Source organism: Heterocephalus glaber, unplaced genomic scaffold (assembly GCF_053883595.1).
Source record: "Heterocephalus glaber isolate CG9 unplaced genomic scaffold, H.glaber_assembly_v1.0 deba00001068, whole genome shotgun sequence".
In the NCBI taxonomy this organism is placed as follows: Eukaryota; Metazoa; Chordata; class Mammalia; order Rodentia; family Bathyergidae; genus Heterocephalus; species Heterocephalus glaber.
The window spans coordinates 861,497-885,652 of record NW_028258188.1 but is presented as its reverse complement, the minus strand read 5'-3'; the positions used below and the strand labels follow the sequence as shown (position 1 = coordinate 885,652).

At 44.3% G+C, this 24,156-nt stretch overlaps 1 protein-coding gene across 8 annotated transcripts in view; it reads left to right on the top strand.

Moving 5' to 3' along the window:
• The window catches only part of Dlg3 (discs large MAGUK scaffold protein 3), a 63,702-nt gene extending 39,886 nt beyond the window's left edge, over positions 1 to 23,816 (top strand). For 4 of the 8 annotated variants that reach the window (XM_004872619.3, XM_004872617.3, XM_021250506.2 and 1 more), the window contains 10 exons: positions 11,433 to 11,609; positions 11,849 to 11,924; positions 12,735 to 12,834; positions 16,388 to 16,429; positions 17,679 to 17,729; positions 18,292 to 18,393; positions 18,877 to 19,049; positions 19,461 to 19,570; positions 20,345 to 20,436; positions 21,562 to 23,816. In XM_004872619.3, coding sequence (XP_004872676.1) covers positions 11,433 to 11,609; positions 11,849 to 11,924; positions 12,735 to 12,834; positions 16,388 to 16,429; positions 17,679 to 17,729; positions 18,292 to 18,393; positions 18,877 to 19,049; positions 19,461 to 19,570; positions 20,345 to 20,436; positions 21,562 to 21,668 — 1,030 coding nt within the window. In that variant the 3' untranslated portion in view covers positions 21,669 to 23,816. Of the gene's footprint in view, positions 1 to 11,432; positions 11,610 to 11,848; positions 11,925 to 12,734; positions 12,835 to 14,689; positions 14,736 to 16,387; positions 16,430 to 17,678; positions 17,730 to 18,291; positions 18,394 to 18,876; positions 19,050 to 19,460; positions 19,571 to 20,344; positions 20,437 to 21,561 lie in introns of all 8 variants that reach the window. The other 4 variants (XM_087209877.1, XM_004872618.3, XM_004872621.3 and 1 more) reach the window with 2 other exon arrangements.
• The last annotated feature ends 340 nt before the right edge of the window (positions 23,817 to 24,156 follow it).

Below are 24,156 nucleotides of genomic sequence, written 5' to 3'. Positions count from 1 at the left end.
AAAATGTGAGGATTAAATTGAAATAAGTAGAAAATATAAGGAAGGGTTTATGTCAAAGGTATGGTATAAATTTGGAAGAAGGAACTGTGGATGGGCAGGTCACAAGGCAGGGAGTAACTTGGGCCAGGTCTCAGAGGAGTTGCTGAGGGAGGTGATGGGGCTGACAGTTGAATCTCAGAATCTCGGGCTAGACAGATGGCTTGGGCTGCAAGTAGGGAGATGGGAACAGTACTAGGTGAGTTTAGCTGGAAGGAGACCCTTTGCCTTTGATGTCATTAGTGTTAAAATATTCTTGTTTGCTTTGTATAGAGAAGAAACCTACCTGACAGTTTCTTTGATAATTGCCATTTTTGTTGTGTTCCAGTTTGCTAATAATATATCATGGTGGCTGTGCCAGGTGCTTAGGATTGTCTGGATCTTTCAGACCTAAACCCCACCATTTAGGATCTGAACTACAAAGACTTCGCTTGGTAATCTATTTACTTAGAGCCAGTTACATTCTTGCTTTCCCATCCAGCAGAGAGGATCCAGCTGAAAGGAAGATTGGCAAAGTCCCCCAGAGCACCATGTGCATTATCCCAGTGAGTGTGTGTGTGCATCACATAGGGGATTTTTTTTTATTAATTAACTTTATTATCAAACACACACACACATACAAAAAATTAAAACCACTCAAAGAGAACAATGCAAGGGGAAAAAAACTACAAAATTATTGAAATACAGTAGAACTCAACCAAAACAAAACTGAAAAGCACTTAAACATTTTTCCATATAACTTAAAAAAGCATCTCAAGCACCAACAAGACACCAGAGGATGTGATTTGTTTCAGAAAGATCCCCAAAACCAACACTGAACAAATAGTGGTCTGGAAAAAAAACTCCAGTTAGCTAGCAGACTCCACATAAGCCAATCTTCTCCCTAATTTAAATTTGATACAGTCATGTGACACGCGATGGAAACACAATCCGAGAAATATGTTATTAGGCGATTTCATCCGTGTGTATCCTTAATTACACTCTCAGTTTCTCACACTAGAGAAAGTATTCGGTATTTACGCATGTGTGTCCTATTTATTTCACTTAAGAGGATGGCCTCAGGGCCAGGGATTTAGCTCAGTGGTTCCGCTGCCTGCCCTGCAAGCAAAAAGACCCAAGTTCAATCCCCAGTACCAAAAAAAAAAGAGGATGGCCTCAATATGCATCCATTTAGCTATAAATGTCTCTAGTTTTTCATTCTTTATGGCTGAGTAGTACTCCATTTTATAAAAAAACCACATCTTCTTTATCCAGTCTCCAGTTGACGGGCACTTGGGGTGTTTCTAAGCTTTCGCTATTACGAACTGTGCAGCTATAAACATGGTTGCATATATATCGCTGTGGTATGATTCTTTTAATTCTTTTGGGAAGATACCCAGCAGGGGAATAGCTGGGTCAAATGGGACCTCTAGTCCTAGTTCTTTGAGGTATCTCCATGCTGATTTCCACAGTGGTTGCACCAATCTGCATTCCCACCAACAATGGAGAAGGGTTCCTTTCTCCCCACACCCCCGCCAGCATTTGTTATTAGATGATTTCTTAAAGCAGCCATTCTTTCTGGGGTGAGGTGGAATCAGCATCTCTTGAATAACCAGTGATGTTGAACATTTTTTCGTATATTTATTTGCTGCTTTCACTTCTTTGTCTGAGAAATGTCTGTTCATTTCAGATGCCCATTTTTTTTGTATTAAATTCTTTTATTGGTACATTGTAGGTATACAACACAATTACATTTCTCATTGGGAATTGTACCTTTACATAATGCATCTTGGTTCTTATTTTTTCCCCATTCCTAGCCCTCCCTTCACACCCTCCACCCTTCCCTATTTACAAACACTTTATTTCCATTTTTTCCATTTCTCATCATTTTTCCTTTCCCTTCTTTCCTTTCCCCTGCCCCTCCCACTACCCCTACCCCTTTGGACCTTTTCTTCCTATTTTACATTATCGATTATTCATTCTAATCAATGGTACATTTTAGGTATACAATATAATGACATTCATCATTGGAAATTTGCACCTTTCCATAGTCTCTCTTGGTTCTTATTTTTCACCCTTGCCCAGCCCTCCCTTCAACCCCTCCAGTCCTCCCTATTTACAAAGATTTTGTTCCTATTTTTCCATTTTCTCATATTAATCCCCTTCCCTTCTATCCTTTCCCCTAGCCCTCCCACTTCCTTCCCCCTTGCCCCTTTTCTTCCTATTTCACATTACCTATTATACATTTAGTCCTTATTTACACTTTCAGTTTCTCACACCAGAGAAACTATCCGGTATTTACACATCTGTGTCCTATTTATTTCACTTAAGAGTACTGCCTCAATGTGCATCCACTTAGCTATAAATGTCTCTAATTTCTCAATTTTTATGGCTGAGTAGTACTCCATTTTATAAAAAAACCACATTTTCTTTATCCAGTCTCCAGTTGATGGGCATTTGGGCTGTTTCCAAGTTTGAGCTAGTACAAACTGTGCTTCTATGAACATGGGTGCACATATATCACTGTGGTATGATTCTTTTAATTCTTTGGGGAAGATCCCCAGCAGTGGAAGAGCAGGGTCAAATGGGACTTCCAGTCCTAGTTCTTTGAGGTATCTCCATACTGATTTCCACAGTGCTTGCACCAGTCTACACTCCCACCAGCAGTGGAGCAGGGTTCCTCTTTCCCCACAGCCCCACCAGCATTTGTTATTGGTTGATTTCATGATAGCAGCCATTCTTTCTGGAGTGAAGTGGAATCTCAGCATTGTTTTCATTTGCATCTCTCGAATGACCAGTGATGTTGAACATTTTTTCATGTATTTATTTGCTATTTCTACTTCTTTATCTGAGAAATGTCTGTTCATTTCAGCTGCCCATTTTTCACTTGGGTCAGATGCCCATTTTTGAGTTAGGTGTTTGAATTTGGGGGGGTCTGATTTTTTTCAGTTCTTTATATATTCTAGATGCTAGTCCTTTGTCTAAGGTACAGTTGCTGAAATTTTTTCCCACATTGTAGGTTGTCTGTTAGCTCTGTTGGTGGTTTCTCTTGCAGTGCAGAAGCTTTTTAATAAGATAAGATCCCAGTTGATTATTTGTGCAAGTTCTCATGCCACTGAGGTTTTGTTCATAAAGTCTTTTCCTCTGCCAATGTCTTCAAGAGTTCTACCTAACTTATCTTCCAGCAAATTTAGTGTTTCTGTCCTAATATTTAAATCTTTAATCCACTTCGATCGTAATTTAGTGCATGGTGATAGGCATGGATCAAGTTTTAATCTTTGGCAGGTTGAAATCCAGTTTTTCCAACACCGTTTATTAAATAGGCTATCTTTCCTCCAATGAGGATGGTTGGCTTCATAGGGGATATTTGAAAGGTCCCCTTTAAGCAACATAGATTTAATATCTCTGGGATCACCTCCTTAGGAGGCAGGAAGTAGCCTTGAAAGCTGCAGAGCTGAAGACTGCTAGGCGGAGGTGTTCAGACTCCAATCTGCACACCTGAGCAGGTTGCATGCGCTGGTCAGCGTGATGGTGTAGCTCTGGAAGACTTCCTTGTTGCCTCCTGTCATTTTGATTTTTCTGGGCCCCACTCTTTATTCTGCTCTTAAAATAATACATTTTTCTGGTCTGGCCTAGATGTTTAAAAAGTTGTAGGAATACCCAGAAACCAGCAAAATCTGGTTCTCCCTAGCTTCTTAGAGGTGCCTGGCCATAACTGAGGAGGAATATGTTCAGGGCTGAGAAGTCATCTGTCATGTACATGGAGCACTGTAGCTATGGTCTGAGGGTAGTAATATTTCCATAAGCATTATCCTTTCATGATGCAGTGTTTCCCACTGACCTCGCCAGTCATTAACTCGGAGGCTTCCATTAAATTCTTTTATCTAGACCCAGAAAGAATGAGGGGTTTCTGAGGTTTCTGGTCTCCCAACACACCCTCTTGTCAGATAAGGTCACATGTAGCACAGACACGCATGCAGGGTGACAGATGGGTTAATTACGGCCTTTCTTTAGGTGTGTGAAGACAAATAAGTTTGCTTTTTTCCTGCTTGCTTTCCTTTTAAATCAGAAGTTAAAATGGTTGGTTGGTTGCTGTGTCATCTGGGCCTTGCATGTGTAAGCTTTCACTTTGGGGACAGTGGGTCCGTCTGGCAGTATTTACCTTGACTTTCTTAGAGCCTAGCCAGAAGACAAAGAGAGCAGGGAGGAACTATCAGTGATCTGGAAAAATGGGCTCCTCCTCCCTTTCACAAGGCTTAATGGGAGGTGTCCTGTCACTTCATTAGGATACCACGCTGTTTCTTTTTTTTTTTCCAAGAAGTTAAGAATCTGTTTTATTCCAGAGTATTGCTTCCCTTTCAATTTCATTGAAGAGTTTAAACAGTAGTGGCAATAGTTCTTCTCTAAATGTCTTGTAGAATTCAGCAGTGACACCATCAGGACCTGGGCTTTTCTTAGTTGGTAAGTTTTTAATTTTCAATTTCATTGATTGATATTGGGTTGTTTAGAATTTTTAGGTCTTCGTTCCACTTTGGTAATTCATTCGTATCTAGGAATCAGTCCATTTCTTCCGTGTTTTCCGTCTTATTGGCGTATAAGTTCTGGAAGGAGGTATTGATGAACCTATGGATTTCTTCTGGGTCCATTGTAATTTCATTCTTTTCATTCCTAATTGCATGGATTTGGGCCTTTTCTTTTCTTTTTCTGATAAGGTTGGCTAAGTGTTTGTCAATTTTGTTTATTCTTTCGAGAACCGACTCTTGGCTTCATTGATTTTTTTCTATCATTCTCTTAATCTCCATTGCATTCATTTCTGCTCTGATCTTTATGATTTCCTCCCTTGTATGAGCTTTGGCTTTTTCCTGTTCTGCTTTTTGTAGAAGCTTGAGGTTTAGCATCAGGTTATTTAATTGGGCTCGCTCTGTTTTCCTAGTATGAGTATTCACTGCTATGAATTTCCCTCTTAAGACTGCTTTCATTGTGTCCCATAGATTCTGATATGTTGTATTGTCATTGTCATTTAATTGTAGGAACTGTCTGATTTCTTCTTTAATTTCCTCTGTGACCCATTGGTTATTCAGAAGTGTGTTGTTCAATTTCCATGTGTTTATGAAATTCTTGCAGTTTCTTTTGCTGTTGATCTCCAATTTCATTGCACTGTGGTCTGCTAATATACAGGGGATAACTTCAATTCCTTTGCATTTACTTAAACATGTCCTATGAGTGAGTATGTGGTCTATTTTAGAGAACGACTTGTGTGCAGCTGAAAAGAATGTGTATTCTGATTTTGTGGGGTGGAACACTGTAAATATCTGTTAAGTTCATTTATTCAAGAGTTTGATTGAGTTCTAGTATTTTGTTGCTTATTTTTTGTCTAGTTGATGTATCTATTTGTGACAGTTGTGTATTGAGATCCCCCACTACTATTGTATTAGTGCTTATTTGATTTTTCATGTCTGTTAGTATTTGTTTTATATAGTTGGGTACACTAGTGTTTGGTGCATAGATATCTATGATTGTCATCTCTTCCTCTTGGATTCTTCCCTTTACAAAGATGTAGTGTCCTTCTTTGTCTTTTAATCAGTGTTGGTTTGAACTCCACTTGATCTGCAAAGAGGATAGCTACTCCTGCTTTTTTTCGGGTTCCTGTCGCATGGAGTATTGTTTTCCACCTTTTAACTTTCAGCCTATGAATTTCTTTTTGAGGCAGACAGCGGAACCACTGAGCTAAACCCCCAGCCCCAGAATTTCTTTTTGAATTAAGTGTGTTTCTTGTATTCAGCATACTGTTGGATCTTGCTTCTTCACCCATTCTGCCAGTCTATTTCTTTTGATTGGTGAATTGAGACCATTAACATGATGGTTATAACTGATAAGTATTGATTTATCATTGTCATGACTTTTTCTTTTTGTTGGATTCTCCCCCTTTGTGTTTAATTTCTTGTCATGCCTGATGGATTCATTCTTCTGGGCTTGCTGGGGTTGTGATCCTCATTGACTTTTCCTAGGATATTGTCTAAAATCTTTTGGAGTGCTGGTTTGGTATTCATGAAGTTCCTAAGGTGCTCTTTGTCATGAAAGTATCTTATTTCTCCATCAATTTTGAAAGATACTTTTGCAGGGTACATCAATCTGGGTTGGAGGCTGTTTTCCTTTAGGGCTTGGAATATGTCACTAGAAGCTCTTCTTGCCTTCAGGGTTTTCCTTGCGAAGTCTGCTGTGATTCTGATGGGCTTTCCTTTGTATGTGATTTGTTTCTTTTCCCTAACTGCTTGTAGAATTTTGTTCTTCTGTTGGGTTTCTGGAATCTTAACAATTGTATGCCTATGTGTACATCTTTTTGATCAAGGCTAGTTGGAGTCCTATATACCTCATTTATCTGTATGTCAAGTTCTTTTCCCCTGCTTGGGAAGTTTTCTGCCATCACTTCTGTGAACAGTTTTTTTTATGTCATCTGCACTCTCTCCTGTTTCTTCCTTGACTCCAATCACTCTGATGTTATTCTTCTTTGCATCATCTAGCAGCTGCTGGATTGATTTCTCATGGTCCCTAGAGCAGTTTTTCTTTTCCTGGTCACTAATTGCAGTCTTATCTTCTAAATCTGAAATTCTGTCCTCACATTGGCTCATTCTGCTGTGTAGACTTTCAGTGGAGTTTTTGATCTCCTGGAAGTCTGTTGACATCTGTTTTATGGATTCCATTTGTTTCCTATGTTGGGATTCCTTCATGTTCCTCAGCTCCTCTATTTTTTTTTAATCTGTGTCCTCTCTAGATTTATTAATCATGTCTTGCACTATGGGCACAGTCTCTGCTGATATGTGAGACATTATTTCTGATTTCATTTTTTCCAGATCCTCTTTTGTTGCCAGTTCAGGGAGTCCAGGTGGTTGACTATCAGAGTGTTCCATCTCGTTTCCCTTTGGGGTTGCTTTAGGTGATCTGGAAGTCTTGTTTTGAGGCTTGTTTACTTGTCTTCTAATTTCACAGGAGGGGGGGCATGTCTTGGCATCTGTGTAGCTCACCTCCTCTGCCCCGGAGTAGTGCTATGGCGGCCAGGAAGCCTCCTCCTCTGTGCTGGGAGTGGTGGTACAGTGGCCTGGAAGCCTTCTCCTCTGAGCTGGGAGCAGTGGTACGGCTGCCCAGAAGCCTCCTCTGCCACCAGCTGTTCTTGACAGAGATTCTCACTGATAGGTGGCCACAGTTTAGCATGCTTCTTAAAGATCAGAAGATAGCTGACAGATTTTTAAAATTTAATAAGGTCTAATTTACATACCTTTTCTGATTACATAAAATACATGGCATGTAAGAGATCGTTTGACTTTAACACTCTTCTTTTACCCCGTTCATTCCTGTATGAAAGATTAGCCCAGTAATAATAAAATTCTGGGCAATGAAGTAGATCACACAAGGTCTACTAAGTGAATGTCACACTCCTTAGCTGAAAGGGCCAGGCTGTCTGCCGCTGAGCCAGATGTGGATGTGCTGATGATCTCTGAGTGCACCCTGTGCTGTTTGCCTTCAGGCCTTCGCTTACTCCCTTTCCCCCTAGCCAGAAGGATCTCTCCCTACCTCTACCTTTGGAAATCCTGATCCTTCTCTGAGCCCCAATTCAAAATGCAAATCTTATTGAAACTTCCCCAAACCAGATGTGATCTTACTCCCTGTGGGTGCTTTGGGGCCTTTGTTTAACCTCCTTTTATGCCTCTTGCCATGACACACTCAGTTTACTGTAACCACTGGCAGGCAGCAAGCTTCACAAGGCCAAAGGCTTACTTACTTTGCTTTTCTATTTCCGATGTATCTAACACAGTGCCCACAGAAAGATGACTCAGTAAATATTGAAAAAATGGAACGGTGGCATTTGCTAGACATATCCAAGTGGAGAATTAGTCCTTTTTTAAATACACATGACTATGACTAAAACCTTATGACATTTTCTGAGATTTAAAAGCCCTAGTCGGAGAGTTGCCCACCATGAAACTCTACATGAGGCCCTGTGCATATCTGCTTTCATTATCTTTGAGGAAGTTTTCTAGCTCTTGGTACAATAGGCAAAGAGACAGAGTGGATTTAGAGAAAATCCACATCATGGGTTTGGAAAACAGATAAAAATCCTGACAAAGGAAGGAAATGTGCAGGAATTGGAAATGTTTAGAGAAGACCTAGGAAAGGCCCAGACTCAGTAAATGCTACAGCTGGCAAGAAACTTGAAGAATAGCTAAGGAATTTTCTTTATTAGATAGGAAGTTGGACAAAGTGACCTCTGAGGATCCAGTTTTCTGCAGAGTTCTTTGCTATTTGAAGTTCTGATTGACAGAAAAGGAAATTCTTAACTCAGCTTTTTCATTCACAACTGAAAATATTGTAGTTCAGAATTTCAAATTCAGACACTATGCTTCTATATCTCTTAGCAAAGTCAAGACTAAAAAAACCATTGTACATCCTGTTGTTCAGTTTTCCTTGTTCACTCACCATTCATATATTCATTAAACAAAATCCAGATGGATACAGGTACCACTTTTTGTAGGGAAATTAGAATTATACAATCTCTCTCTCTCTCTCTCTCTCTCTCTCTCTCTCTCTCTCTCTCTTTTGTCTTGTTTGCCAGGGATCTTAAAGCCAAGCATGGACCTCTTCTGAGGTAAATGACCCAAGCCAGTGCCTGGTATATTTGTTTCCCCACTTTCTTTTTAGTTGATATACATTTTTTGAAAATTGTAAAAGGAACACGTGCTGTGGTTTAAAAACAAACCAAACAGTACAATTCCCAACATGTATTGGTATCAACTGGTATTCTTGTCGAAAAATTTGATCTCTTTATTTTGTTTTTACGTAGCTTATGCAGTATGTGTTTTAATGTTGTAAGGTACCTGATATTCATCTTGGAAATAAACTGTTATATTAACCTATTTAAACCTCTGGTGCTTAAAAATTGCAAGTAATTGGATTCCTGGCATCCAGAAAACATGTTTACATTAACTTTATCATATGTTCTTCATCTAGTTACTACAGTTGCTAAAGGTCGGGGATGGTTCTGGGATACACAAAAATATATATTGTGTTTTAAACTTGCAACCAGTAAACTCTGCATTCTAATCTTCTACATACTCTCCTAATCCCTTTTGATATCTTTTGACTTTCTCAGATTAATCTGTGCTTAGTCTAAGTTCTGTTCTCAAATTTTGAAGCCCATGATGGCATTGTTTCTCATCGTCACTTAGAATAAGATTGCCTTACACACTGATCTTCATAGAAATGGCTGACAGATGCTTGCTTTGCTATAGCACAAATGGAATTTGGCAGTGATAAATGCATTCCAATTTGAGTCTTGCACACAGCCTGCCAAGGAGCTCACCTTCTTGTCTATTGACCTCTCCCTCTGTTCTTCATTAAGTGTGTGCATTGAGGGAAATAAAGGGATTTTTGTTAAAAGTTTGGGTGTGTTCATTTTCAAATCATTTGACATTTGTTTATTTTTCTGTGACAAAGTCTTTCTATGAAGCCCAGGCTGGCCTCAAACTTGGAATTCTTCTGACTCAGCCTCCTGAGTGCTGGGATTACAGGTGTGCCCCACCACACTGACACTGAGTTTTAAGGATTCTGTTTCAAGAACTTTAAAAAGTAGATGGGTACACACACTACTCTGGGATTTTACTATATTTTCTTTCATTTGGGCTTGCACATGGAGACATAATATATTGGACTTGGAACTTCCAGCTGAGGCACAAACCACCAGATTGCAAGTAGAAGTGGAAGTGTAGGAACTGGGTTCTGGACAGTTTCCTGAGCCATGTGTGTGAAAGTATGAAAGCACTTCCATTAGAAGAGATGAGGTAGATGGGTAGAGCCTAGATTACAGGAAGAAAAAAAATACAATTTCTCATTGAAGCCCCCCAATTGTCATGATTCTCTATGAGAAATAGTTCCACTGGATAAGAAAAATAGAGATTATCCCAGGTAAGTTGGTTCTTGGAAATAAGCTGGCGCCAAGTACCAGGCCAGTCTCCCCAGGGCTTACTTAACATTTGCCTCCAAATCTCCCTTTCTCCCATTGTTCTGTTACATATGGGTCAGATTGATGTTTCCAAGGCTCTTTTGCTGTGCTACTTCCCTACTCTCAAATTTTCAGAGATCACTGGATTAGGTCTATTCAAGGCCTTCTGAAATTTGCCCCAGGCTTTATTTCCAACCTCAAGTCCTGACTTCCAGCTGCAGCCAAGCGGGTCTCTTTTTCCATGAGTCTGCATGGTACAGCTCCCTACCCACCTTCTCCCACCTTCCCCTTTATTTCCTCTGCTCTATTTATAGCATGTCACACAGTGTACAAGAGCATGTGTATTAGTCAGCTTTCCTGATGCTAGGACAAAACACCTAACATCTACCACTTAAAGGAAGAGAGGTTTAATTTGGCTCACAGTTTTGGGGTTCAGTCTATGGTTGTCTGGCTTCAATGCAGAAACAGCCTGGTCAAAGGACATGGCAGAAAGTTGTGCACCTAATGGCAGTCAGGAATTAGAGTGAGAAGGGAGGTACTGGGGAAGGAAGGCACACAAAGGCACACACCCAGTGACACACCTCTTCCAACCAGCCTCCACCTCCCAGTAGCATATTTAGCTGTGTACTCATCTATGGATCAGTCCACTGAGGAGTGTAGCACCCCCATGATCTAGTCAGCTTTCACACCCCCACCTCTGAATTTCTGGGGGACTTTCTAGATCCAAACTAACAGCATGCCTTGTCGGAGGACCTGGGTTCTGTCCCAGGTAGTGCGATATGTGGTCTAGGTCCAGGTCAAATTATTCTTTTTCCCAGAACTCTTGTTCCTCCATATGTCAGAGAAAAAGAGTGAATCAGGAGACTTTAGTGTTCCTTGCGACTGGATCATTGTGGTTATATGTTAGTGTTAGCTTTTTCCTTGGCTGCCTTGTAATATAGGTGCGTCCCCCCTCTACCCCATTTTAAATATTTCTGCAGCATATAAGAACAGTAGAGTCTCTTACCTTTCATTGTTTGGGATTGTAGTTAACCTTTTTTTGGGGATTCTATCTTCAACTACTTTTCAAAAGTGTGCCTGTGAACTGACAGACACCTTTGGTAGAGCTGGTTTCCTAGGATGTGTGAGGGCTAGTCAGTGGCTTCTACTTTGGGCTTCTTCCTTGTATCAAGAAGCTGGGATTCATAAAAGATTTTTCTTATTCCCTTTGTTGGGGAAATGAAATGTTTCTTGAAAATGAGGTGTGTTTACCATTTGGGGGACTAAAAGAAGGATGCAGTCTCCCAGAGAGGTCTTCCTGTCCTATGGGAAGCTGCCACGTCTGTGCTGTGGGGGTTGGCCTTCCTCCACCAGGCTTTTGGGGTGCCTGTCTCCAGGATTTGAGGGTTGAGGTGATGACTTCATCTTTTACTGTGTGTTTCAGGGCCCTGTTTGATTATGACCGGACTCGGGACAGCTGCCTACCAAGCCAGGGGCTCAGCTTCTCTTATGGTGACATTCTGCATGTCATTAATGCCTCTGATGATGAGTGGTGGCAGGCAAGGCTGGTGACTCCCCATGGAGAGAGCGAGCAGATTGGTGTGATCCCCAGTAAGAAGAGGTAAGTTATCATGATCAGGAGGGAGACCTTCCCTGGCCTCTTGCTGGTGTCTGTCTTGTTTTCCTATTGTGCTGTAAGTTACTGGAGAATGGCATATGTTCCTGATTATGCCTTTTTGGTAGAGAGTTGGTACTCAGGTTTTCATTCAGTGAGCCAAAGAGTGACTGCTGTCTGTGCCTGCTGCTGCTGCTAAGACCATGTGCTGGCAGCAACAGGACTCCTTTCTGACTCCCAAACAGGGTGGAAAAGAAAGAGCGAGCTCGATTGAAAACTGTGAAGTTCCATGCCAGGACGGGGATGATTGAGTCTAACAGGGTAAGTGGGGATTGACCTCTAAGGAAATCAGCCAGAATATGAAGAGGGGTGAGAGGCCTGGAGTTTGGTCTGAGGTATGAGATAACTGGGAAGCACAGACGAATGTCTTTTTTTTTTCAGGGGGCTGGCTCTGTCCTGTCAGGAAATTGACTATTTTTCAGAAAGCAAAGAGAGAGGGAGCGCTTACAGTCTACGGCTAGTCTGGGCCCCTCCCCCTGGGTTACTGGCTATGGAAGATGTGTTGGAGTTGGCTGACTTACCTGGGAAAGATGCAACCACTCATGGGTATTTCTCTGGCTACACACCCTGTTGGAACTGTGGGTACCTTGAGAAGAACCTGGTATCATCTTGCCAGAATGCCCACTCCAGAGTTTCCACCTCCCTTCAGAATACATGAGGCAGGAGGGCTCTTCATTTATGCCTTTTCTTCTATGAGCTTCGCAGGCCAAAGAACTTCCGGAGCTGTAGAGGGAAGAGAGGCATGGAGTAGATGACTGTGTCTATCAGTGGCACCCACCTTAGGGCATGTGTCCAGGAGGCTCCGGTGACCTTTGTTCTTTAGGAAGTACAAGTGAATGCTGTGAGGCTGGACTAGGTAGAAACTTCTAACATCCCTACAACATTTTCCTGTAAACATAATTTTCCTCTTACATCAATTTTCATTTAATCTCATAGACTACATTTGTGAGAGATGGTCTTTTATTTAGCTCACCATTGTCTCCATTTTAGTTTTTCTTGCATGCTTTAAAATCCATTGTTCTGTTTTTTTTTTCTTCTGTCCTTCCCCTCCATCTTCATGTTCTTTCACAGTCGATCAAAACGAAACGTAAAAAGAGTTTCCGCCTCTCTCGAAAGTTTCCATTTTACAAGAGCAAAGAAAACATGGCCCAGGAGTGCAGCATACAGGAACGTAAGTAGCAGCAGAGTCCAGAGAGCAGACTGCCCAAAGCCCCGCCCTCTTGTCCTCAGTTGTCCCTTCCCTCAGGAGGAATCTGGGTGAGGGCGTGAGCGCCTGCCTGCACACACTTGCTTATTCACAGTTATTGCAGAAATTGGCCTGCGCTGGGAGATGTTGGGGCTTATTTGTCCAGCTCCTCACTTGGAATGAATGTTGGAGGTTCTGAAGTAGGACTGAGGTAGGATTTCAGGAAGTCCCTGGCACTGGCATTGAAAGAGCCAGATGGAGCTCTGCTATTGTGTTGAGGAGCAGTTTTTAGCCAGTGTCAAGGTTAGAAAAATGTTTTTTGAAAAGAATAAGGTCAAGGGACTGGTTGTTGCTCCCCTGGCTCCTTCCTCTTATGTTTTCTTTCCCTTAACTCCACTCATCTATGTCAAGAAAAGAGCCTGTCTTTTCCCAGATCCCTGAAGATGGGGCTGCTTCTGGAATCCCATGCATGTGCCTAAGTACACAGGGCATCCACAGGACTCGCAACAGGCTCACCGTCATCCCAAAGTGCCCGCAAAGCCAGTTTCTACAAGAAAGCCCTTCCTGCGTAAATGAGTTCATGTGGAAGCAGTATTGTTCGACATAGTTCAAATAAAGATTTATTGAAAAACACAAAGCTGATTTGGTAGGGGAAAAAACCAGTAATGCTGAGCTACATCAACTTTGAGAACCAACTTAAACCAGGATAAGTCTTGTGACTCTACCGTGTTCTTCAAAAATTAACTGTTCTGACCTTAACCTAAACAACAGGTCAGGCTTGATAGTTTCTCATTTGTGTCATTTTGAATAGTAAACATCTTTCATTTACCAGTGACTCCTCTGTCTTACATTGAGGGATCTCGCAGCCTGCAGCCTGCAGCCCGAGGCTATTGGAACTGGCAAGGGACGCCTAGTTCTGATAGGAAATGGCCTTTGTTTAGGCCTGCCTGAGTATGAGTATGAGTATGGTATGTGTGAGTTGTTGCTGTCTGTGGTGTACCTGGTAGGTACAAGGTGGCCTTGTTCATATGAGGAACAGGTCTGATCATCCTGGGGTCCTTCAATGCCAAGTGACAGAGGAACTTGGTCTACTTCTAAGCAGTGTGAGGCCATCTGAGACAGGCCTGAGGTGATGTCACCACAGTTTACCAGATGAGTCACAGAACCTCTAGGTTGAACTTATCCTGGGGAGATGTCTCTGCTCAGTGGTCCAGCAGGGGTGGTGAGTGCACATTGGATGACACAGTTGAAAATGTCTACTGCCTGTTCTCTACAAGTCCAGATCATCAGGTCAGCTTTAGCAGCCACACCCTAGACAGCAGGAAGCTTTCCCTGAGATTTGGACAGAGTGAGGCAGTGGTGGGCAAAAGCTCCTCGAGGTGATAGTAATTGTCTCTGCCAACCTGATACACAGGGACATATGTCTTTCATGTACCCACAGAATGAAATGTGATTTCAAGGGCAGAGCAGAGACCTGTGCTCTACAACTACAAATTTGGTCAAAGCAGGTACTCAAAGCCTTGGAGTGTCACCTGCTGTTTCCTGTGGGCCTATGGCTGTAGACTACCTCAGAAAGCTAGTCCACTCCAAGGCCCTCTGGCAGCAAACTGAGTAGTAGCAACTCCAGGTATCTTACCTCACCTGGAATGTTCTTTCTGTAGCAAAGTTCTTCACTTCGATGTAGTTCTAGGTCTTCGTGGCGTTTCATACTTCTGTCACTAATGCTCACCTGGTTCTGTATTCTTCCTTCCCCTTGTCTTTTTTCTGTTTTTTTCTCTTCTCTCTAATTCTTCTCCCACCTTCCCTTCCCTCTCTCTGTCCTTGCTGTCTGTGAAATCAGGACTTCCCTGGGTTAAGTGACGATTATTATGGAGCAAAGAACCTGAGTAAGTGAAACTTGCACACCATTAACTATATTTGTGGCATGAATGGAGATAGGGGGGCGAGGGTGTAGGGGACATGGGTGAGGTTGACGGGTGATGGGAGGACAGTGTTTGTGAGAACTCTATTCCTACGGTAAGGGGAAGTACATGTGACTCCAAATGTCACACTTTTGCCCTTGGTCCCTGGTACCCTAACAGTTCCTTAGCATTTGTGTCTGTGTTTACATTCTACATTTCCAAGTGGTAGGGCCCAAGCCTGGTATCCCACCTTAGAAGTCAGGTGGACCCGAGTACAGCTCTGGGGAGAGCACACAGCTAATGTCCATTCTGTGGTCAAGGGGAAGTCACCTTTTTACTGAATTTTTCTCTCAGGGACAACAGTCTAAAGAGCTGGGCTGAGGAATTGCAGCTCTTGTAGTTCCCCTAACTAGGGGCAAGGGTGCCATGAACCCAACACCTGGCCTAGCCCTGCAGACCCAGAGCAAGCTAAGGGGCTGAGCTGGCCTGGTGGGAGCCCCAGTGCCACTTACGAACTATATATAGCTTGTCCTTTATCTCAAGAATACTTTGGCCTCTCCATTTTGGAAAATAATCCCAGAGTGGAAAGTGAAAGGACCTGGATGATGAGGGCTTAGCAGCTGACCCTGCTGCAGGTATAAATGGATATGTGGCCCCACCAGATGGCTTTTGTCAATGTATACTCTCCTTCAGTAAACCTTAAATGCTGAAGGTAAAGGAGTGTCAGCAGGGATTGTTCAGGAACTAGCCACAGGTGGCAATTCAGCAGGTCCTTCCTGGGGGTGGAGGGCACGGCATGTCATGGTCTGGAGCAGTGTGGTTTTGGCTGAAATGAGCAGTGTCTCTCCATAGTTGTGTCCATGTCTCATTTTCATCTGCCTGTCGCTGCAGGAGGGGTGGGCTTCGTTCGTGCCCTCTGTGAAAATGGCTCTCTGCTCAAATTTTCTATGCCCATACTCAGAGATGGGCAGACTCCCGCTCTCTGAGACAGGAGCACTACCTTGTTCTCAAGATATTTGTGTTGGTTTGTTTTGTGTTTTGACATGTCTGTCTTAGGGTGGACAGAGGCGCATGCCTGATTACCGCTGAAGCCCGGCCCTCCTCAGGAGTAGTGGCAGAAGGGCTGTGGGGCCACAAAAGGACACTGGAGACTGCTCACCCCATACAGCACTTAGCCTTTGAGTTGTGGAGCATCACTGGGTTCCATGCTTTGGGGTGGGGTCTTGGGAGGAAATTCACCAGCAGCATGGTCCATGGTCCCTAGCCTTCTCTCTGCAACCTTCCCTACCTTTTTTTTTTCCCCTGCCATTAGCCTTGGGAGCTTCATTTTGAGACAGGATTTGGAAATCATCCAAGTCAATTTACTTGATTCAGATGAAGAGTGATGCTGAAGGAAGTGAGGCTTCTACTGCTGAGGGAGGGACTTGGCAGATGGAAAGGCTGTGGGGACAAGTAGGAGGTAGCCAGGGCATCAGAATTGGAGCTGTGCCTCCCAGTTGGTGGCCTGGATGTGGCAGGCCTGTTGTGGCCTGACTCAGTTGACAGCTCAGTGTCTCCTGGAGCATTTGAGTTTTGTGCTGCATGTGACCTCTCAGTGGTGCGTTCTGAATTGGAGTCTCTTTCTTGTTGGCTTGCAGAGGGAGTGACATCCAACACCAGTGACAGCGAAAGCAGTTCCAGTAAGTGTGTGTCATTCCCCCCATGTCATGTAGCTCTGCCATGTGTCTCAGCCATCCTCATTACAGTGTTGCATGGCTGCCATTCCTGCTCAAAGGCTGCTGCTCCTTTTAGCCATGTGCACTTTGAGACCCTGGAAATGCTGTAGCCAGTTCTTTGTCCCTGTGGGATGGACTTTGTCCTGTTGATTAGAGGAGAATATAAGCCCTCTGCTTCTAGCTAGGACCTGACTTGAAAGCATCTCTCATCTCATGGCAAATCCCTGCCATGTGCACTGTGGGCTGAAGATGCTACCAGCTTTGCAGATTTGTTCAGAGATCAAAAAGAAAATAGATCCTATGGGATACTGTCTTGAGTCTGCCTCTCCAGGTTGCTAGGACTTGCTTGTCTTTGGTGGGATTCTATGATTTGGAAGGAAATTACCCAGTTTTCCTTCAGAGATCCCTAGACTAGACCAGAGAAGTCACAACTCAAACTTCATGACCTTTTTGGGGACATTGGCCCTTCAGGAGCTGTGGTGGCTAAAGACCTTGAAAAATCTGCCTGGGGGTTAGGCTCAGAAAAAACCTTTTAGCAAGCATCCTGGGGCTTGATGCAGATATCACTGCCTTTCCTGGTATTGCAGTCAGCTACTTTGGAGCCTCCAAGTTCCCAGTGCCAAGTGGCTGGGCGACTCCTTTAGGAAAACCTCATCACTGCCAGGCCACATAGTGCTAGGCCACATGGAGCTCCACCATGAGGAAAGAGCAGGCTCAGCATTGCTCTTAAAGGGCACTGGGAACCTTGGTCCAGCCATGCACCACTTTTCTGGATACTTCTTGGGGGAGGGTAGGTAGACCCACCCTTAAAAGGGCAAAGTTTTGTGGACCTGCATGAGTGCCTTGACTCCTACCTATAGGTAAAAGGACTTGGACAAGTGTGTGTCAACCCAGTGGGTCTTTCCAGAGCAAGGGAGCCACTGAGTATAAAAGACTCTTACCTGTAAGAACAGTTGCTAAAAAGTTTGAGTAGTTTTAGGAAAGGCATACTGGCTGCAGGGCCTTGGCTCTCAGCTTAGCAGTATTCTGCTGTCTGAGAAATGCTGACCCTACCTGGCCATGGAGCTGCCACTGCTTGTTGCCAGTGGAAAGCAGACAGGACCAACAGAAACCCCTTGAGAAGGCAATTTTACAGCATGGGTGTGCTGAAGTGAATTCTGTACAAAGGGAGGCAGATCATGAAGTGCTAACCTGTCTCCCTTTTTTGTTGTAGAAGGACAAGAGGATGCTATTTTGTCATATGAACCAGTGACACGGCAAGAAAGTAAGCCCCCCCCTCCTGAGTCTTGCTTTGTGCCAGTCTCCCTGTGGCAGTGGCAGGTTCCCACAGTGGGCAGCTGTGGAAGGGCTGAGAGAGGGAAGGCGGCTTACTGTGCATCCAGCCCTGGCTGCTGAAGGCAAGGGGAGGTCTGCTTCAGTGGTGTTGCTGCCACTAAAAGAGGCCCAGTCCCTCCTTAGAGCAGCTGCTCTGTAATACCTTGCTGAGCTGCTGGTGTCCATGCAGAGAGCTCCTGAATTCATCAGAATAGGGGATGTTTCAGGCACACTTGCCTGGGACTTAGATATTCTTTTTTTTTTTTTTTGGTACTGGGGATCAAACTTGGGACCTTGCCCTTTCAAGGCAGGTGGCAGAACCACTGATTTAAATCCCTGTCCCCACCTAGATATTCTTAAAGGCTCTATGTAGTCAAAAGGCAGACAATGGCCATGGGTGCCTCCCCATCTTGAGTGGTGGCTCCAAAGCCTCCATGTTCTAGCCAGACTTGGAGGGGGGACAGGCTGCCAGCGGAGCCTCTGTTCACTGTCTCCATGTTCTCCCTCCCCAGTTCACTACGCAAGGCCTGTGATCATCTTGGGCCCAATGAAGGACCGAGTCAATGATGATCTGATCTCTGAGTTCCCGCATAAATTTGGATCCTGTGTGCCACGTAAGAGCCCAGGCAGGCCCAAATGAGTGAAGCTTGTTGCCTGGGAATTGCTGCTTTTTTGTGGAAAGGATATAGGATCAGGTTCTAGGGCTCTTTGGAAACAAGACACATCTGACAGGCTGAAGAGAGTTGGCAGCAATAAATTCCCCCAAAATTGATAAGGTCAGGAAGGCCATGATTTGATGAACCATTTGTTACTTTTACTTAATCCCATGCCAAGTTTCATACCTTCCACAAGCCCTGGCTCAGGAAACCCCACCTTTCTGGTCTAGTTTAAATTAAAGCACATATACCACACCCCATCCCCCATCTCCTGGAGGTTGGAAGAAGTAGTTAAGACAAACTTCCTCCCAAGTGCTCCCCCCACTCCCATCCCATACTCATCTGAAAAATTATTAGAATGGCTTTGTGACCCTCCCAGGTGGGAGAGGATCAAGTGGACTTTTGTGGCTCAGCACAGATCACTTTCCTTTCTTCCTTCAGACACCACCCGGCCTCGGCGCGATAATGAGGTAGATGGGCAGGACTATCACTTTGTGGTGTCCCGAGAGCAGATGGAGAAGGATATCCAGGACAACAAGTTCATTGAGGCGGGCCAGTTCAATGACAACCTCTATGGAACCAGCATCCAGTCCGTGCGGGCAGTGGCAGAGCGGGTAAGAAGAGGAGGTGGCTGCTACCTGTGCACCTCAGAGGGAAGGCAGAAACACTCAGACCACATGTCACTTGTGTCCTCATCCTTCTACCACAGGGGCTACTAAGTGGCACTGTTGACCAAAGCCATGGCAGTTCTGCCAGTTACCAGCCTCTCGGTAAAGGTATCTCTCTCCTTCATGAAACTCACACTGGAGCATCACCCACTAAGGAATAGAGACCTACCCCCAGGCAGATATGGCCTTTTCTCGGTAGTGGAAGCAAAAAAATGTGGCCTGAGGACCTCAGGGAGAGGGTCTTCTGGGCCACTCTGGGTGGCCCTGCCTGCCCCCCTGCCTCTATGGGTGTTTGGAATGCCCCTTGGGGGTTGGGTAGGTAGGGTGTGGTGGGCTAATACAAATCTGCTTTTTCAGGGCAAACATTGCATCTTAGATGTTTCCGGCAATGCTATCAAGAGACTGCAGCAAGCACAACTTTACCCCATTGCCATTTTCATCAAGCCTAAGTCCATTGAAGCACTTATGTAAGTGTTTGCTGAGACTCCAAGAAGCCCAGCTAGGATGGGACCCTGAAAAAAAATGGAGACTACAGTGATTTGTTGGGCTAGGATGGGACCCTGAAAAAAAATGGAGACTACAGTGATTTGTTGGGCAGGGGAGGAGTCTTAGTTACTTTTTCTCATGGCTGAGACAAAATATCTAACTCTCAAAGTTAAAAGAGGAAAGGTTTTTTGGCTCATATTGTAGAGGTTTCAGTCCACAGTTGGCTGGCTCCAAGGCAGGGTGGAATAGCAGAGGGGCATTGCAGAGGAGAAGCAGCTCATGGTAAAGCAGACAGGCGAGAGCACATTAGTCCTCTTTCTGTCCCTTATATTTCATGCAAGCTACCCACCCTAGGGCAGGTGCTGCACTCACACTCTTAATCCTAGCCAGAACTATGCCAAACCAGTCAGTGGACTGATTTAGTAATCACACACCCTTGATCCCAGCACCACACACTCTGGATCCAGCCACCTCTGAAAAGCTCCCCCTATGACTGCATGAGGCTTTGGGAGGACATCTAGACACAAACCGTAACAGGAGGGATGCAGTGAAAGCTTGAAGGAAACTCGGTGCCACAGTGCCAACCACCAGCTTGTTCCTTCTGTTTTGAGTACCTGGAAGATATGAGGAAGAAGTTAGCCACAGTCCACTCAGAGAATAGTTTAGCAGATTTTTAGGAAACATGGGACAATTGTTTATGTTAATCAAAATGTAGGATCTCCTTTGGAACTGTTTTTCTTCTGTGTTGTTGGCAGGGAAATGAACCGACGGCAGACATATGAACAAGCAAATAAGATCTATGACAAAGCCATGAAACTGGAGCAGGAATTTGGAGAATACTTTACAGGTAAGAACCCCTGCTGTCCAGCCACAGGTTCTGTGGGACTAGCCAGACATTGCTCCTGAAAATGTCTCAGAGAGCTTTAGACAGAGTTTAGAAAGCTCGCTCAGAATTTCTGGATGCTTTGGAGCTGTTGAGCTCAAACCTTTCCAAAGTACTCAGGTTCCTTCCCTTCAGCTATAGCTGTTTAGCCAGTTTACAGTGTGAACTGCTCACCAAATGCAGCTTTGGATTGTTGGTTTGTTCATTTTGTCTTCTTGTCCCTCCTAGATTGTGGGGTCCTGTATTATTCTGTTTCCCTTGCCTCCAGCTCTTCCTCTTCCCATACTCTGCCTTGCATGCTTTAGGTGCTGAATAAACGTTTGTAAATGATGATTTCTTGGCGTGGTGTTCAAGTTGTCTGTCGGCCTGTGTGCATGTGCGTGTGTGTGTTTATATGCTCACCTACTTTTTCTAGAAGGTCAGCCTCTAAAATGTGGGGAAGGTTCCTATGTGATTATCCCTCACCTATTAAAATACAGTGACATATGTATGTGTGTGCAGGGAAGTTCAAATAAATACTCACTGGTGGCGCTGATAGGCTAACTAGTTAAGAATTCAGAAATGTCCTCACCTACCTTGGGTCCATGGAGCTCCCTTTAACACCAGCTTCTGTGTCCTTGATTGTTGGGGCGGCCTCTGACAGAGAGCAGATGTGACAGCTCCAGGGGCACTGCCTTTTGCCAAAAAATTGTGGCTTTCTGTCCTTCCTCTGGATAACTGGGATTTTCCCAGTCTTTGAGTGAAGCTGTTTAGAATCAATCACAAGCTGCTAGCCTTATGGCAGCCAAGAGCAACATGAGCTGCCATGTGTGGCATGTAGTGGGCGCTCAGTAAACATCTTTTGAATGAACACATTTTCCTGTTTGCTACTACTTGATCTCACTGTCTCAGAGAGGGGCTTCTAGCCAGCTCCCCTCCTGCCCTGAACTCACAGAAAGCTGACTAGTGAAAACAAAGCTAAACTTGACTTTTGTGAGCATCCATCATGGCTGGGGGGCATTGTAGGACTATTGGGAGAAGCAGAATGGCCAGGGTTTGGGGGATGTGCTGTGGACCACAGTAATAATTTTGTTTTCCTCTTCACTTTAGCCATTGTACAGGGTGACTCACTGGAAGAGATTTATAACAAAATCAAACAAATCATTGAGGACCAGTCTGGGCACTACATTTGGGTCCCGTCCCCTGAAAAACTCTGAAGATTCCCCTCCAACCATTCTCTTGTGAACAGAAGAAATCAAGTCCCTCTTCCCTCCTCCCTCTTCATTCCTATCCCTATGGGGAGAACAAATGACTACTGTTCTTATCCCCTTTTTTAGATATGTCAAAAATTGAGTTTTCTAGTCCTGTTCTTTCTTTTTTTAAATTTTTGTTTTGTTTTAGTTTATTTTTGGGGATGATGCCATCTCACTCATCATGTGACTGTGCCCATTCCTGCATGGACCTTTCCCAAGCGCTAGCACAGGTGCAAATCCATCAGAGCCATTGTTTTCATAAAAACCAAGCAGAAGCGAAGAGAAATGAGGAGGACTGATGGAAAGACAGACTCTGGACAGCTGCACGGCTTGTGAAGTGAGCTAAATGCACCATGTGATGAGGTGCTCCTGGGCATTTCTACCCACCTGTACTACTGTCTTGCAGCTCAGAATGGTGCAACGTAATGGCAATAGAAAGTATCTTATTTATATATATATGTAATTTATATAAAATATATAGAAATTATTATATATATATTATATGCTCTCCTATAATATATATATATATTCACACACATTGGGACTAGAAAATCTATGGAGACTTCATCAGTGGTACTGTGTTATTAGAGAAATGCTTTAATTTTCGTATTCCAATCAGGTGGCATCTTATATTCTACCTGGTTGGGAAGAGATTGAAAATGGTTGTAAGCGCTGTACCAGGGGCACTTGCATTTGTCATTCTCTTGAGAGCTAAGGTTATTGGAGGCGGTCAGCCTGGGGCCTGAGAGAAAGGGCTTTTGCTTGGGCCAAGAGGGTTGGAGACCTGACCCCACAGCAGCTGCTGTCCCTGAGGTGCAGTCAGTCCTGTGCGCTGAGAGACACAGAGAATGGCTAATTATGCTCCATATAAAATTGCCTATTGTTTTATGCCACCTGATGTGTCTGCATGAGAGATTTCCTTTTTGTTCATTTTTAAGCTGCTGTTAAACCAAAACCATGTTGTGCTACTGTGTCAGCCTTTTCACTGTTCCAAATTTTACTTTTACTATTTAAGTGAATGCATAAACTCCAATTTGCCAATGTTCTAAAGGCTTATGAGGTACTGAAGGAGCCAAGCCTTTGGGGATAGTAGGTGACCCAGACTTGGCCATCCAGTCAGCAAAGGGAAAGCAGGAACTGGTGAGGGCTGAGGGTAGGAGCTGGGGCTCTGAACTACCATGCTGGCCTGTCACTTACCTGCCAAGGACGTGCTGGACTTGGCTGAGGTTTCTTTATGGGGCTGCCGACGGGCACAAGGGGCACTTGGCTTCTGACTCTGCTGGGACAGCAAGACAGTGCCAGGCTTGACCAGCTGCAGAATGAGTTTGATATATATATATTTTTTTCAGCTGCTCCATATGCCCTACCCTAGCCACCTCACCAACAGCTGGTAGCTTACTGTTTCTTCAAGAAGAAAGTAGACTTTAATGCTGTAAATTTGAGCTGTAGAGCTAAGACTTGCTTACTGGTGAGCTGTGAAACCTTGTTGCTTTTTTCCCAGAATCTAATAGCAGTGACTGTGGTCCAGGGAGCTTTTCTCCTACCACCAGTGTAGGCAGCAGGTGTGGTTCTGGCCCCACCCCACCGCACTGTACTCCTTTGAAGCCAATGTGCCTCCCTCGCCTCCATGCCAGAGGGATGACGCAGGGGAGAACATAAAAATGCTTGGCCCTAGAGTTGAGCCACTAGGACAGGATGGTGCAAATGACACAGTGTTGAACATGTTTTAAGCACTACCAGCCAAATTCAGGAAATCTGTTCCCAGTTGTCCTACCAGCATCATGAGGCTAACTGTAAAATGTGGGGCCCAGAATGAGGGCAAAGAATGGGGGCAGCAGCTTTCCCTTGGGCAGTACACTGGAGTGAAGGCAAAGTGGGGTCAAGTGATAGCTGATTGCAACTCCAATGAGGGAGGTGAGCAGGGAGTGTTGATTTTCTGGTGGTAACCAAGTGACATGTTGGTGGGAATGATGCTCAGCCCTCCCTCTCTCCCTTCCTCCCTCCCTCCCAGGGAAGAAGAACAAAGATTCAAAGTAAGCATGACACTAGTTGGTTTACCAGTGTTCCTTCCAAGGAGACATATATTTTTTAATAAATGATAGTTGCAATGAACTGTGGCTCAGAGATCTTCTTGATGCAGCCGAGTGGTGGTGGGGTGGGGCTCAACAGTGGGGAGGACTCTATCTTTGCCTGAGACAAAAGACCCTCTCTGTGAGGCGGACAGTCCTTGGGATGGGTGGGTGTGGCCCCTGGGTGGTGTGACAGGTCCTTTGTGAAAGCCCTATGTTCAGTCTTTCACCTTGGCCCAGAAAAGCACCAGCTGGATGAGGGGTCCACTTTCTTGGAGGTGAAATGTGGAATTTTTCTAAAAGCTATACAAGGTGGGGTGATGCCTGCTGCAACTAAGGTGCGTGATAGAAAAAGCAGTGATAAAAATGGTCAGTAAATGCTG